This window comes from Petromyzon marinus, chromosome 19 (genome assembly GCF_048934315.1).
Source record: "Petromyzon marinus isolate PM22_M1 ecotype Great Lakes invasive population chromosome 19, UKy_Petmar_22M1.pri1.0, whole genome shotgun sequence".
NCBI classification, from domain to species: domain Eukaryota; kingdom Metazoa; phylum Chordata; class Hyperoartia; order Petromyzontiformes; family Petromyzontidae; genus Petromyzon; species Petromyzon marinus.
Window position 1 is genome coordinate 5,757,147 of NC_133685.1, and position 13,941 is coordinate 5,771,087.

At 47.0% G+C, this 13,941-nt stretch overlaps 1 protein-coding gene across 2 annotated transcripts in view; it reads right to left on the reverse strand.

The window, feature by feature from the left end:
- Window positions 1–13,941, reverse strand: part of LOC116943897 (uncharacterized) — a 70,300-nt gene that overhangs the window by 15,265 nt on the left and 41,094 nt on the right. For both annotated transcript variants that reach the window (XM_032957224.2, XM_032957222.2), the window contains 12 exons: window positions 12,950–13,003; window positions 11,995–12,048; window positions 11,354–11,407; window positions 10,804–10,857; window positions 9,891–9,935; window positions 8,613–8,711; window positions 7,488–7,595; window positions 6,576–6,629; window positions 5,407–5,460; window positions 4,625–4,678; window positions 1,991–2,044; window positions 931–1,038 (listed from right to left, as the gene is read on the reverse strand). In XM_032957224.2, the coding sequence (XP_032813115.1) occupies window positions 931–1,038; window positions 1,991–2,044; window positions 4,625–4,678; window positions 5,407–5,460; window positions 6,576–6,629; window positions 7,488–7,595; window positions 8,613–8,711; window positions 9,891–9,935; window positions 10,804–10,857; window positions 11,354–11,407; window positions 11,995–12,048; window positions 12,950–13,003 (792 nt within the window). The remainder of the gene's footprint in view (window positions 1–930; window positions 1,039–1,990; window positions 2,045–4,624; window positions 4,679–5,406; window positions 5,461–6,575; window positions 6,630–7,487; window positions 7,596–8,612; window positions 8,712–9,890; window positions 9,936–10,803; window positions 10,858–11,353; window positions 11,408–11,994; window positions 12,049–12,949; window positions 13,004–13,941) is intronic.

Consider the following 13,941-nt stretch of genomic DNA (forward strand, 5'->3'; position numbering starts at 1 on the left):
TTGATGATCCATTGCTCACTGATTCACTCCGTTGAACTCTCTCAGTGTATTTCAGTCGCTTCTCTGCTACTCTCTTATCGCTACTACCTTGGCCATTGATCTCATAAACGTCACCTCCACCAATGTCAATAACTCATTCTACCTGAATGACTGTTTCATCACATTCATAATGTGTACCATGTTGCAAGTTGCAGCACTGCTCGACTTTGGAATGCCATCCCGCTATCATCTTTCCAAGCTTCTATGTTCTTGCTTAATTTACGAAATAGTTCATTATTATTATTATCATCTGCTGTCCTATCCTTAGTCCTGCAAGTTGCTGGCTTTGAAACTCCCTTCCGTTTGTTGAACACGTAGGCTTTCCTTTCCGTTTCATCTCCATCCTTTCCTAAATCCTTGCTCGCTTCAAGAAATGCATTCACTCTGTATAATAGTTTGTTTTTCAGCAGCAGTGATAAAAAATATATATTTTCCATATCAAACGATGAAAGCGCTTTTCTTTAATCTGATTTATTAACCCAACAAACATTTTTTCAATTTAAGATGTGCCTCAAAGCCGTTATGTTATGTCCGCAGAGTAAACACTCCAGTGCTTTCTACCATTTTGTTATTTACATACATCTCTATGGGTCTCTATATGGGTATATGGGTGTCTATGTGAGTCATTAAATATCCACGTGATTCTATATCTCACACCACGGATTCAATGGTAACACCGCTGCCCGCTTCCATCATCGGTCGGCAGCCCTTCCGACATTCACCGGGCTACTCGCGCATCCTGGGAGGACTATACATCCACTCTCTCACTCGCCAGCCTCGACACGAACACGTACACTTTGCCCATTAACTTCCCACCATATAACAGCTTGAGAAGTTGTTGGTGGCTTGGGGCGCGGTGGGGGGGGGGGGGTGGAGGAGGGAGCCACTGACCTGGGGCCCGGGGGCACCTGATGGCCCCTGGGGACCTGGGGCACCAGCATCTCCCTTCTGTCCGGTCTCGCCCTGCTCTCCCTTGGCACCGGGCTGCCCGTCTGAGCCCTGACAACGGACGGGTTTGTGTTTGTGCGTGCGCGGGTGCCGGTGGCGGAGGGAGGGACACAAACGACGTGGTTCACACACGGCCCTCGAGACAGCGCACACGGCGGCGGAGAGGGGTGAAGTTGTTAACCCGACACACAATTACACGGCCAGAACTGGCGGGCGCTCTGTGCGCGTTAGCGCGCACAAGACAAAGCCATCGACTGTATTTGAGTAAAGGTCAATTTAGTAAATGAATGGAACGTTTAATCCGGCCGTAAAAAAAAAAAATTACACCTAGCCCGGATAGAGTGGGCACAAGGTTTACTGCCGTTGGGGGCAATGCAGCCAACCCATGTTAGCCTACGATTGGCATGGTTGGCTACATGCGGTATGAAAGAAGTGCAACATATATACCTGCATACGAAAACATGTTAGACTTCTTAGGTAACAGGCCATGCGGGTTAAGTTCATAGACTAGGTGGTGCATATGCATGTACAGCCCTTTTCTGTCAATCCACTACTGGATGAGGGCCTCCACAAGACTTGTTGGGCCGTGAGAAATATTTTGACCATACATCACCACGCTGGTGATGGTGTGGAGGGGGAGAAGAAAATCAATGGATTTCTCTGCTCTGCCCTCTACTGCCCACAATGCCTATTGCACCCTTTTACACAGAGCGGACACTCACCGAAGCAATATCCAAGCTCAGCTTTACGAGGTCAGATGGAATTTACCGTATCGCGGGCGATTTGGTCATATGTCCAAATAACAATTGTCTGGCTTTGTAGTGGAATTAAATGTGTCATGTAAGGATGTAAACACACACGGCACGATTCGTATGTTTATGTATTGGTAAAAATCTTGTAATTAAAAATAATGAACTAAATTAACGCCGTGCCGTACGGCTTGTAAATGTGGTCGGAGTTGAAGGTGTGAGACGTGGGGGGGGGGGGGGGGGGCTATACTCACAGGAGGCCCAGCAAAGCCGGCAGGTCCAGGTGGTCCAGTCTCTCCACGCTCTCCCTGCAGCAGAGGGGTTAGTGTCGATCAATGGCATTAGCAAAGCGCCCTGCAGTGCTCAGGACACAATAGACTCCCCTGTGCGTGACTGCGGCATCGAACCATGGAGCGTCGGACTTTGCAACCGCCCCAAGTATGCACATCTAAAAGCGCTGTGCATTCGAAATTCACCGACGCTCAGGCAAAGTAATTGAATGGCTAAATCACTTAGAACTGAATCTCCTAATAGTTACTCTTCATTGGACATTGATGTTCGGCGCTGGTATGACAGCTAATGTAGCTGTTTCCTTGCGGCTATGCCTGAATAAAAACTGTGGGCCTTGGGCATAAACAATGAGAGAGTGGCGTAGTGTGGCTCTCTGAGCCACGGGGCATTGAGAAGTGAATCCTGAGAATCAAAAAGGTGCGTTAGTTTGGCTCTATTTAACCCTAAGAATTCTTAAGGGTGCATTGGTCTGTGAGGCTAATGCTTTATCAATGAACCCTAACAAACCTAAAGGAGTGTTAATCATGACAAAAAGGAAACGGCCAAACATTCCCAATGCAGAAGCCTGTTGAAAAAGCGTCTTGAGACTCAGTGAGGCATTCCCATATAAATGTCATTGTTATTACGTCTGACAGTTACTATTGTGTCACTTTTTAATGTATTCACGTAGCTGCTGTGCATTCTGCTCACCATATATATACACCAAGGCCGTAGCCATGGAGTCAACATTGGGGGGGACCAAATCTTCCAGGGGGTCTGGGGGTCCCCCTCCAGAAAAAAATCTTAATTTGGAAACGAATTTCCTGCCTAAAATATTTTAAAAAATCACCACTAACACATAGAATGGACTTTTTATTATTTTTTACAATAATGTCTAATAGTGTATTGTCTCTGTTTGTTATTTTTTGCCTTTTCTTGTTTCATTGTATGTAATGGCAGAGATTAGGGATTAATAAAGTACAACCATAACCACAATCATATAAACATAAATCTATTTTATAGCAATATATTGGGGACATTTTGAGCATAATTTAATATTGGGGGGATGTGCCCCCCCCCCCCAATATATATTATAATTACGGCCTTGATATACACAGCGCATAGTTAATACATATGTAACTAAGCTAAAAAGAAAGTTTGGTAACAATAGCGATGGCACTGTATCTGCTCCCACGTGCTGCTGATTTCTCCAAAGGTGGCAGACGCAGCTTGTTGTTGTTATTATTATTATTGACGCCGCCATGTATACGTGGTTATGATGTTAAGCTTATGTTAACGCACTGTTTACACTTTCTCTGAGGACACTGGGAGGTTTGTTTTGTGCAGATTTGCATAAGCCGCAGCTGTCTGTATGTTGCTACATGACACTGCCAACGGAGAACACTAAAATCACAAGCTGGAACAGCGTCCAGTGTGAACACCGATTCACTACCATACTCATCCCGTGATGCTAAAAGCAGTATTTTTTGAAAATGTTGCACGGCATTACAAACGACTTGCCAGTTGCCTGGAGATCTGTGTTTGGAAACTCTTTTACATTTTAAGAGTTCTCGCCTGGTTTTGAAATTCCTCAAAGCAGCTAACCCCCGAGGATCTATGATGCATTCAATACACAGTGAAGCATTGATTATCATTTCAGATTACCTGCATTATTAACCTAATCCCCAACAAACTGCCAAATGGGCACAGAGAAAAGCCCCTGAATTCTGATCATTCTGATCATTGCAAAGGCTTGTACAATGAATTGGCACAAGAAAGCACAATAATAATGCTCTTCATAGGGAGGATCCTTGATCGGACTGTTTAAGCAATGCCAGGAGGAGATAACACTCAAATCCCGCACAGATGGCTTCAAGAATCACGTTCCGTACTGCCATCTACTGGCCACCGCACAGACCAACTCTCCGAACTGATATTTAACCAGGCTCCCAATAGCCTGCTTGGCTTGCGAGATCTGACTTGATCGGGCACATTTGTAGGCTTGTCGTAGGCGCAATTCAATTTCTGCTTGCTTGTACGTTCGTCGCGAGCTCGTGTAGGTGATGACGTCACTGGTATTTTATTTGAACGTGGGTATTGTTGTACTTTACGGGGGCAAGCCTAATGTTGGAACATAGCAGAGGAAAAGTCGACCGCACTGGTGCGGGCACGTTAGGACCAGGGGTCGGTCGGCCAATCAAAATAGCAAGAGGCATTTTTTTTTTTCTAATTCGGTAAAAGACTCGATATTTCAAGAGCCGCAGTGCATCTGAATACGCGACCGTCCTGAATAAATAACATCACGAAAACAGTCCTTAATGAGCCGCAGGTTGCCGGCCCCTGCCCGTGGATTTCCATGGTAAAGTGGACTCCCGTGGCTAGGGGTCGACAACCAATATAACACGTGTCAGGAGTAGGGAAGGAGAGAAAACCAGGTGGGTAGGTGCAAGTGCGAAAGGACCTAGAGGAATTAATATTGAGACCACAACAATGCGGTAATACTGATTAACGAAAGAGAACCGTGGCAGAAATGTGTCCATCCCCATCATCGCTAATGAGCTGTCGGAAGTGACAGATGATGATGATGATGATGACGATGTTGATCGCGATTTACTTACGGGTGCCCCACGGGCTCCAGATGGTCCAGTTGGTCCAGCAGGACCAGCATCACCCTAAAGACAGGACACAGCACCGCCGCACAGTGAACAGACTGCTCTGAAGAACAGGGACCGCTTGATCTGTGTATAAGTTTGGAGTGTCCAACGTCGAGTTGTCTGGGTGGGCCGAAAGGTCAGAGGACTGCTCTGGCATCACTCAGAACCCGGGTTCTAAACATGAATTTCAGTCACCCATGATTAACACTAAACTGAGCTCTCAAAGTGTAGTGAGTTTACGGATTTAGATTGGTCACCAATGTCAGCAGAGTAAACTTGGTATGTAATTTCATTGAACTTGTTCCAGAATTTTGCTTTTTATTGACAGGTGATGAGCTATCTCTGCTACTGAAGGGAAGTGACTTTAGAAGTAATTCCGTGATGTCATCTTCTGGGGCCATTCTCTCACACAGGGTGATGCCCTTCTAGCTGCAGAGTTCCAAATGTTTTTGTCTCAAGAGATGAAGACATCTATAGCACAATTTTGATATAATAGAGAAAAAAAGTGAAGGTATCCAAATGGTACTTAAAAAAAACCCATCACATTTCTTTGATGAGATGTTTTATTATGATTGCTGAGCACAGGCCAGAGGCCCAATATGCCAAGCGTCCAGCAATAAACAGTACTATTTGGACGATCATCCACCCATTAACTTATTCAGCAACGCTTTTTCAAATAACGCCATGCTAGGTATGGATGTGATTCCATTCATCACCAAAACCGTCACGGTGGCATGTGCCCTCACCTTGTCACCGTGAGCACCGGCTGGCCCAGGTGGTCCAATAGGCCCGGTCACACCCTGCACAGCGACGGCGCAAACAACAACAACAACAACACGTCAACACAGCTCGCCCGACGCTTAATTGTTCGCACGAGCTAAGTTGTTCAAAAGATACGGAAAAGTCCGTGTCCACGCACGGTCTCGTTTGTGAATGCATCGCTTGATGAGGAACGGCCTTCCCCACGCCGTATAGTCACTGCGGGGTATTTGAACGTACTTCACAACGCTGGTCAGTGCGGGCTATTTGAACGTACTTCACAACACTGGTCAGTGCGGGGTATTTGAACATACTTCACAATGCTGGTCAGTGCGGGTTGGTCAAGGTGGAGGGAGAGTACAGAAAAATGATGGATTTGGCTGCACTGTCCTCTATTGCTCATAATGGCTACGCCTTCTGTTTAATGAACGGCATTCATCCATCCAAGCACGATCCAGGTTCAACCCGACTTAGCTTACATGGTCTGATGGGGATCGAGCGCTTCATCAAGTGATTTGGGCGTCGGTAAATCAACGTGTACTAGTTGTCATTCAAGCGGCAGGCGAAATACTACATATTGCATGTAATGTTCAATAATGGTACTGCACCTAGGGTAATCGCTTATGGAATGACCCATGTATAGTTTTGTGACAAGACTCCTCAACATTGAAATTTGAGATTCATTGCCATGTAATGATAGAAGCTGGCAATAAGCATACACAGTTTTCATATGAGCGACACATCCTGACAACACACTGATTGGGGGGAAAGGCAAGGGCCAACTTGCGATACAAACACGCTGCTGTACTTCGGATAGTAGCACGCGTGGCCTTGCTTCCAAAACATCAATTGGCTCAGAACGTCTGAATATATATCGGTAGTATATGTACCTCCACGTTTTGTGAATTGTGCGACGTGTTGCGTCAAATTCCGACATGCAAAAATCATCATTATATCCGGCGACTGTGCTTATAAAAGCAAAATACGGAGTGGGGGGGGGGGGGTGGGGAGAAAAAAAATGGCCCGCGACACTTGAATAATGCGGTAATAATATAAAGCTCCGTTTTGAAACCGAACCCGTTCGGATGGAGTGACAATTGCTGACAATCGCCAAGGAGCAAGACTCGTGCGCGCGCTGCATGCGTGAACAACCCACCCTGCCTCCGTCCTTGCCGGGAGCGCCCTCCGGCCCCTTCTCGCCAGAATCTCCCTGTGGGAGGCAAGGCAGGTAAAGAAAACAGAGTGAGATCGAGTTTTATTGAGCAACAAAAAAAAACCCCGGCTTCCACTTACCGATGCCGCGCCATCAAAGGGCCCCTTTGTGCTGCCTCAGCGCCCAGCAGGGCAATTCGCGAGTCGGCGGCCCACGGCGAAGCTGAACTCGTTCATTCATCCCCACTCGGCGTGACTTTCTTTCGCCCGGTGACGGTGTTAATTTTTTTTTGTTTGAGAGCAAGGGACGGTGAGCGTCTCATTTTAAGGGTCTTCCTTAATGGCACATTTATCGTGCTCGCCACAGCAGGCACCCCGCGTGCCCTGTACGGACACGGACGGGCAGGCTCGGAATGAACTCTCTTTCGCCTCTTTGTAAAGGTGAACATAAGTGGCGTGTGCTTTCCTCTCAAAAGGTCAAAAACGTGGCTGCCCTGCAATTGCTTGCGTGGGCAATCTGCTCGAGGAGGCTCTGGAGAAGCACCTCTAGAGTGTATTTGGCCTACTCTGCCACACATGGACAGGCATCTTGGAAGAGTCGGGAGTGCCCACGCTTTTTACCCCACCACACTTTGGTGTACCCTCGTTTTACCGCTGGGTGGACAGAGTTGAGGGAAGGAGGGCGGTTTCAGAAACGTGCCCAATGATCACAACTGCCTTCATGGGAACATCAACTGGCGACCTCTGGATTGCAAGTGCGGTGCATCACCCATTACACTGCAGCAACCCTCTCTATGACCACTCAAACTGAGTATATATATATGGGACATATATTGGGGTGCAAGTTAGTGAGAGCGAGGACGCAAACGTGAGAGTACTGGTGAGATGAGTGGTCGACATCCAAGGTTGTCCTCACCCTGTCTCCCTTGGCGCCGGAAATGCCCGTCGCTCCCCGCTCGCCCGGCATGCCCTGAAGGCCTGGGGGGCCCTGTGCTCCTGGGGGACCGCCGGGACCTGTCGCACCCTGGTACAGACAAAAGGGGCGGACGGTTGGCCACGGTCGGTTATTATCGTACGCGGCCACGCCTGAAACACGCAACAGAAAAGTGAAACGTGAAGTGTGCGTCACGACTGCCAATGTACGCGTTGTTGAAGGGGGGGGGGGGGGGGATAATATAAACGAACGATTTGGTCGTTGGCTCTCTTGCAGAGTTGACAAAGGACCATCGCCCGGAATTGTTATTCTTTTCCTACCTGTAAGTTGGCGGCTTATCCTCAAGCTGACATTAGCCATATGCTAATGTACTGTACATACCATTCCCTGGCAGTGCAGAAATCATCATCACCATCAGCAGTAGCAGCCACGATCTATCCACTGCTGCATGAAGGCCCCCCAAACATTGTCATCATCTCTCACAGTTTTTTTTTGCGGTGCCGCAATCAATCTTGCTCGTGCGCACGAGCTGATCTTATCGCTCCTTCTCCTCGGTGATCGTACCCTCGGGTGCGTTCGCTCCTTTGGCTGCGATTCTTTCACCAGTCTCCTCCTATGGCCATCATCTCACCTGGCGACGGTGCGTCCTGCCCAAGCCCGCTCGCTTTCCTTAACTTGTAAATGTTTTGGTTGTCTCCAATTTTCCATCAGTTCTCTAATCCACGCGCAGAATGGTCATTATTATAGTAGTAACTTGAAAAGTGGTGGGATTCTGCCCATGTTACAGGCGCCGCCCTTGTGCTCTCATCGGTGACATCCACCGTCTGCTTTCACGGTGAACGTGAAGGATCCCTTGACGTTATTGGAAAAAGGGTAGGCCGTGTGTGCCGACATCATGGTCCAAATCTGCTATATCGCACCCTACTGATAGACTAATTATGCGTACACCTTCTAGCGTACAGGGGCAGCTGCCACCAGTAACGAGGTCCCCAGCTGCAGCGTGCATCGAGATTGCTGCATGGGAAGTGTGGTGTGAATATTAAGCGACCAAGCTAATGATGATGGTGATGATGTTGTTGGCGCTGCCACAGGTACGACGGGGCCTACCTTGGGACCGTCAGTGCCGGGAGTTCCTGGAAGGCCTCGTGCGCCCTGCAGACCCTGGGGTCCTGGTGCCCCTCGCTCACCGGGGAAGCCACGCTCACCCTGCACGCGGCACGGTCAGGAAGGCGCGGTGTGTTGACTGAGGTCAGGTGTGGAGAAGCGCGGTAAAGTGCTGTGAAAATATGATTGGGCGTGGTGGTGTGAGGCGAGGTGCCTGGTTGGGTATGGTGATGTGCATTGGGGTGTCTTGAGGTGCGATGAGGTATGACGAATGTGGGAAGCGGTGCATTGTGGGTGAGGTGCGGGCTTGAATGAAATATCAGGCACGAACACTCGACTACAGTCAATCTCAAACAATGAGGCCTGCGCTATGAGGAGATAATGCGACATAAGCAAAACTTGTTATTATAATTAATTATAATTTACATTCACGCTGAACAGATTTTATCGACTTATGCTTCCAAACCATTATCGCGTGGTGTTCCCCGCTTGTATTTTCTTTCTCTGTGTAGTTTTCAGATTTTCTGTGTTATATATATATAAAAATATACTCCATCATGGGACCTTCTTTGCCAGTGCCAAAATATGAGAATAGGTTTTCGCCTTTTTTTCTGGCAACAAATCCTATTCTCATATTTTGGTAGTGGCAAAGGAGGTCCCATTATGTAGATGTTCACCCCGAGCTCTCATTACTCTGATAGTGGGCAGTGCCTTTGTCCTGTTCGCCTTTTGGTGTCCTCTGGTCTAACACCGTTTTGAGACTAGGCTCAAAAGAAAGCTGTCTCTGGTGTGGACCAATCCGTTTCAAAGACAATGCATATATTATCAGAGTATGTTTTTGTTTGCATTCTGACCACAAGTATTGTGGTTAATGCAGGACAAGATTCATTGTAAAAAGTTTCAGTTTGGCGTTTTCACATTTTAACACAGCTGTTTTGTTGCCAGAAAAAAATGGGAAAACCTATTCTCAAAAATATCACAAAAGTGTTACCCTGCAACGCCTGCGCACACATATGGCGCAGGCTTTGGAAACGCTTGACAATACCACGGACGTGCCAGTCCCGATGGGCACACGATGAGCTTCAGTGCGTACAATTTTGAATGGAATCTTTTCCAGGGCCCGCCCCCCCCCCCCCAAACCCTGCTCCGCCCCTTCCCCCCATGTACGGAACTGCGCCCCGGACAGCTCCGGCTGAACTGAAGAAGCTCCGATTAAGCTGCAATGCAAAGGCTGTTTTGCGCCCGTTGAGGATGGTACTTGGGAAATGTGGCGCGACTTACCCTTGCACCTGAAACTCCAACCTTGCCCGCTTCACCTGGGACACCCTGTGAAGACAAAAACACTTAAAGCCCCGCGTGAAACGCATCGCAAGGTGCGCACTTAACGACGCCTTGGCAACGATCTGCTGCCAGAGCCACTGGCTGGCTGGGTGTGCAACAAATTAGAAAAAAACATGGCACGGTGCATTTTGCCAAACATTTTTTTGCAAATGGTCACGCAGTAAAAGCCAGCGCAGCTCACATGTGAACGATAAAGAGATGGAATTGATTGCCCAGGGCAAACTGATGTAGGATAATTATACCCATCGCCATAACGTATACACATCAAGATCTTTGAATCGTTTTTTTTTTCTTTTGACCAGTTTGGCAGAGAATGCTCCTTTTCAGCACGGCACAGGACAGTTCAGAATGCCTTTGAGCTAGCAACTCTGGTGGTGAAACAGATGCCACAGCAAGTTGACATTTGCAGGCAAAAAAAATCTAACTTTTAGCTGTAACAATTTTTCGTAATATATTTTTTATCACAGTTGCTGAGCACGGGTCAAAGGCGCAGAACTCTTAGCAGTTAACGGCCAAATAACACTCTTGAGGGTGTACTCGATAAGAGCTAATGCGCTTTTGAATTGAGCAAGTTATGAGAACTTGGCAAAAGAGACGATGGCAGGGCACACACGAGCATTATTTTCTGAACAATTAGGTATCTTTTGTATCGCCTCTAACTGCCAGATGGTGCGCGTGTTAGATAATGTTCCGACGGATGATTATCTTGGGACTGAGGTGAGATTCATTCAAACCCATGATGCGTATGCGTCTGAGCTCGCTCGATGCAATCAAGCATTTCGATTGCGTGCAATTAGTGGTAGCATTCTATTTGCATTTATTATTAATGCCTTGATATTAAACAGTGACTCACCTGAGCACCTGGTTTGCCAGCCTCTCCTGGGGGACCGCTAGGTCCGGGAAGACCCTGGAATCGTTCAGATGCAAAGAGTCAACATCTTCGCAACGCACGGAGCAAATCAGGAATGTTAAAAGAACTCTTCATGGCATTTAAGTGCTATGTCACACTTTTGATGGTGTATACAGTTTCCTCTGAGAATAATCGTCCCTTGACGGTTTGATCATTTTGCCATTATAATTCTGGTGATTTTTTGTTGTTGGAACCATTGGCCTTTGATACAACATTTTGGATGATCCGAAAATATGAAGCCACAGAAAGTGATGGCACCAATGTGGCGTCAAGTCTGAGATTTTTCCCACCTTAAGAAATGTCACGTGAATGCAGGTGAAGTTGCTTTCGTGAGCACCAAGAAACGTTCAATTATCACATGCAATAATGCAAATGATCCAAAATTATCGTTTAAAAAAAAATCCAACAATTTTCAAATGTGAAACTCATCCCTAATCCGTCGTGGCTGAGAGCACATCGAGTCTGATGTTTGGGAGACTTGAGGCCTTCTCACCTGGAAGCCAGGAGGTCCAGGTGGCCCACCTTCACCTCGCTCACCAGCTGGGCCCTGGACAGACAATCGATCAGGTGTTATAGGCACAGGTGGAGTCAGCCACGGTTAACAGAAATGCGGCACAGATACAGTATATTATATTGCTACATGTCCTTTCATCATCATCAGCATCATAAACTTATTATGTATATATAATAAAGTCGACTTGTTCTTGTGCAAATGTATCTATTTGTGTTCACAAGAGTCGACTGAGTGACAGTATATCCATGATTACTCCTGTTAGTGACTGGATAAAATCCATTACAAGTAGCTTATGTTGACCGAAAACGTATTCACTGCATCCTCAATGCATCTATTGCAACATATAAAACTCATGCACATTATCACCCTCTTCATCGTTGAGACAAGTATTTTGGAAATACTTTTTTTTCTGTAATCATCCTATCGATTTTTTCCAAATAACTTTAAAACTCAAATAAATGCCAATCATTCGAACAAAGAACAATTACTTGGGACACCCAGTAAACGGGGTGCACTTCAGCGCAGGCGCTTTTCATTATTTTCATCTCTTTTACGTTCCGCTCATGCTATGCGAGTGCGCGTGCGATCGTGCGTCGTTATTGGCGAGGGTGAAAACGTACAGCGGGGCCGGGAGGACCCTGAGCGCCAGTCTCGCCATCCTTTCCTGGCAGGCCCTGCAAAGGCAACATCGCAGCAACATCAGAGACAAGCAGCATCGTTCAAGCAAACTGAATATGTAATTTGCGTTCTATTACTACCGCATTCTTCAGATTATCAGAAGTATTGTTCCCCAACCCCCCCCCTCCCCCCCCCTATGTGGGGGATGCGCATTATCCTGAGAATACTTTGTCTTCTGAAAATCAACGTGTTAATCGAAGTTGTTCAAAATCGTCTTGCCGAAGACGGTCCTCCAGGGCAATACGTGACCACCCAGGGGACAGAAGCTCGCCACCAGCCGTTCAGAATCTTCCAGGTGACCTCTTTCCCAAGGTTAAAGTGGTACGCTCGTGAACCTCTTTTCCCCATAGATAGCACCGCATGCCGCGGATTTTTTTTCTTAAAAAGTTACCCCAAAGAATACAGCAGTGCTTCGTCTGTCCCATGACCCATTGCTTCCACTTGTCACAGGATTTGTGTGATCATTCCGAGCCCTTCCACGTAACACCGATGGATGTTCTGTCCTTCTGCAACTGTTTGGTTTCAGCTTATTGGCCGTTGTCTTCGTTCGTGGCAACGGCATTTGTTCAAAAGGAACATTTTGGACTGGGTTTTGACATTTTGTACCTCACCAGTAGAGTGAGGCTTGCTGAACAAATATCATTACATTGCCAGACGTGGGCCAAAAGCCCTCCCTATAATTGGCAAGGCCCTGTCTCACCGTAAAGAAAGGCAACAATGTATTAGAAACTCACCTAGCGCTCATGTGGAGGAGCAATATAAATGTACTTCCGTTCACCTGCTATATTAAACGATCGTCGATCCCATCGCTTGTTTCACGAAAAGCGAATGTGGTTGAGTGCGAGAGAGAGAGAGAGACTGCAGGTGGGGATGAGGGTGAGAGTCGGGGACACTTACCCTGAGCCCAGGGGCACCAGGGATTCCCTTCTCTCCAGGCTTGCCAGGCTCTCCCTGCACAGGAACAAACACAGCAACGTGGTCAAAACAACCCTGTAGCGTCTTCACCTTGCTCAGAGGATAAGACAATTCAAACATCCGGGAGGGGGGGGGGATGGTGGGGGGTCACAACACGATCGTTCACTTGGCTATAAGAAATTACAATGGGGGCTGAACCTTCAGCAGGGGTGGCTGTGGGGGTTTGGGTGAGGCGCTTCTTCAGGAAGCATTGATGTCGACAGTGGTATGCAGGGTGAGGTTTGAGAGTGGAATTATTGATTCACAAAACGTATATTGCCCAACTGAAGGGTGATCGCATTCAGCGGGTCTAGAAGTTGGCCAAATTATGACGAATAGGACAGCGAATGGGGAATAAACAATAATCCCTGTGAAGAGAAAGGGGTTTGGGAAAATCAAGGGGCCTGCAAATAAAGTGCATCCAATGTGGCTAATGTGTAATTCGAACTGCTGCTTTCTATGTTTTATTATGATGCTAAATGTGTCGGCACATACATGGGCTGTTAACCCATAACTAGCACACAAGTACAACCCATGGAGTGTCCGTGACTTACACGCACGCATAGCTGACGAGGCATTCACAACGCAACTGTGTGAGTGTGTGTGTGTCTATACAGACATTAACTACAGGGACTCCTCTACTTACGAACGAGTTAGGTTCCAGAGGTCTGTTCGTTAGTTTCGATTTGTTCGTAACTTTACTCCTATTCGTGAGAATTTTATTGTTTCATATTTTTATTATTTTATTGTTTCCCTTCTACGTGACTTTACCGAAAGAAACAAGAATATGAATCCCTGCAGTCACGAAAGCTTTAAATCTAAATTTAACTTTTACTCCTGTCGATTCCAAATGTGTTGTACGGCATTGTACACTAAACACCGGGGAATAGCTTTACAAGTTGCGTAATCTCCTGGAGATGCCACCGATTCTTCAC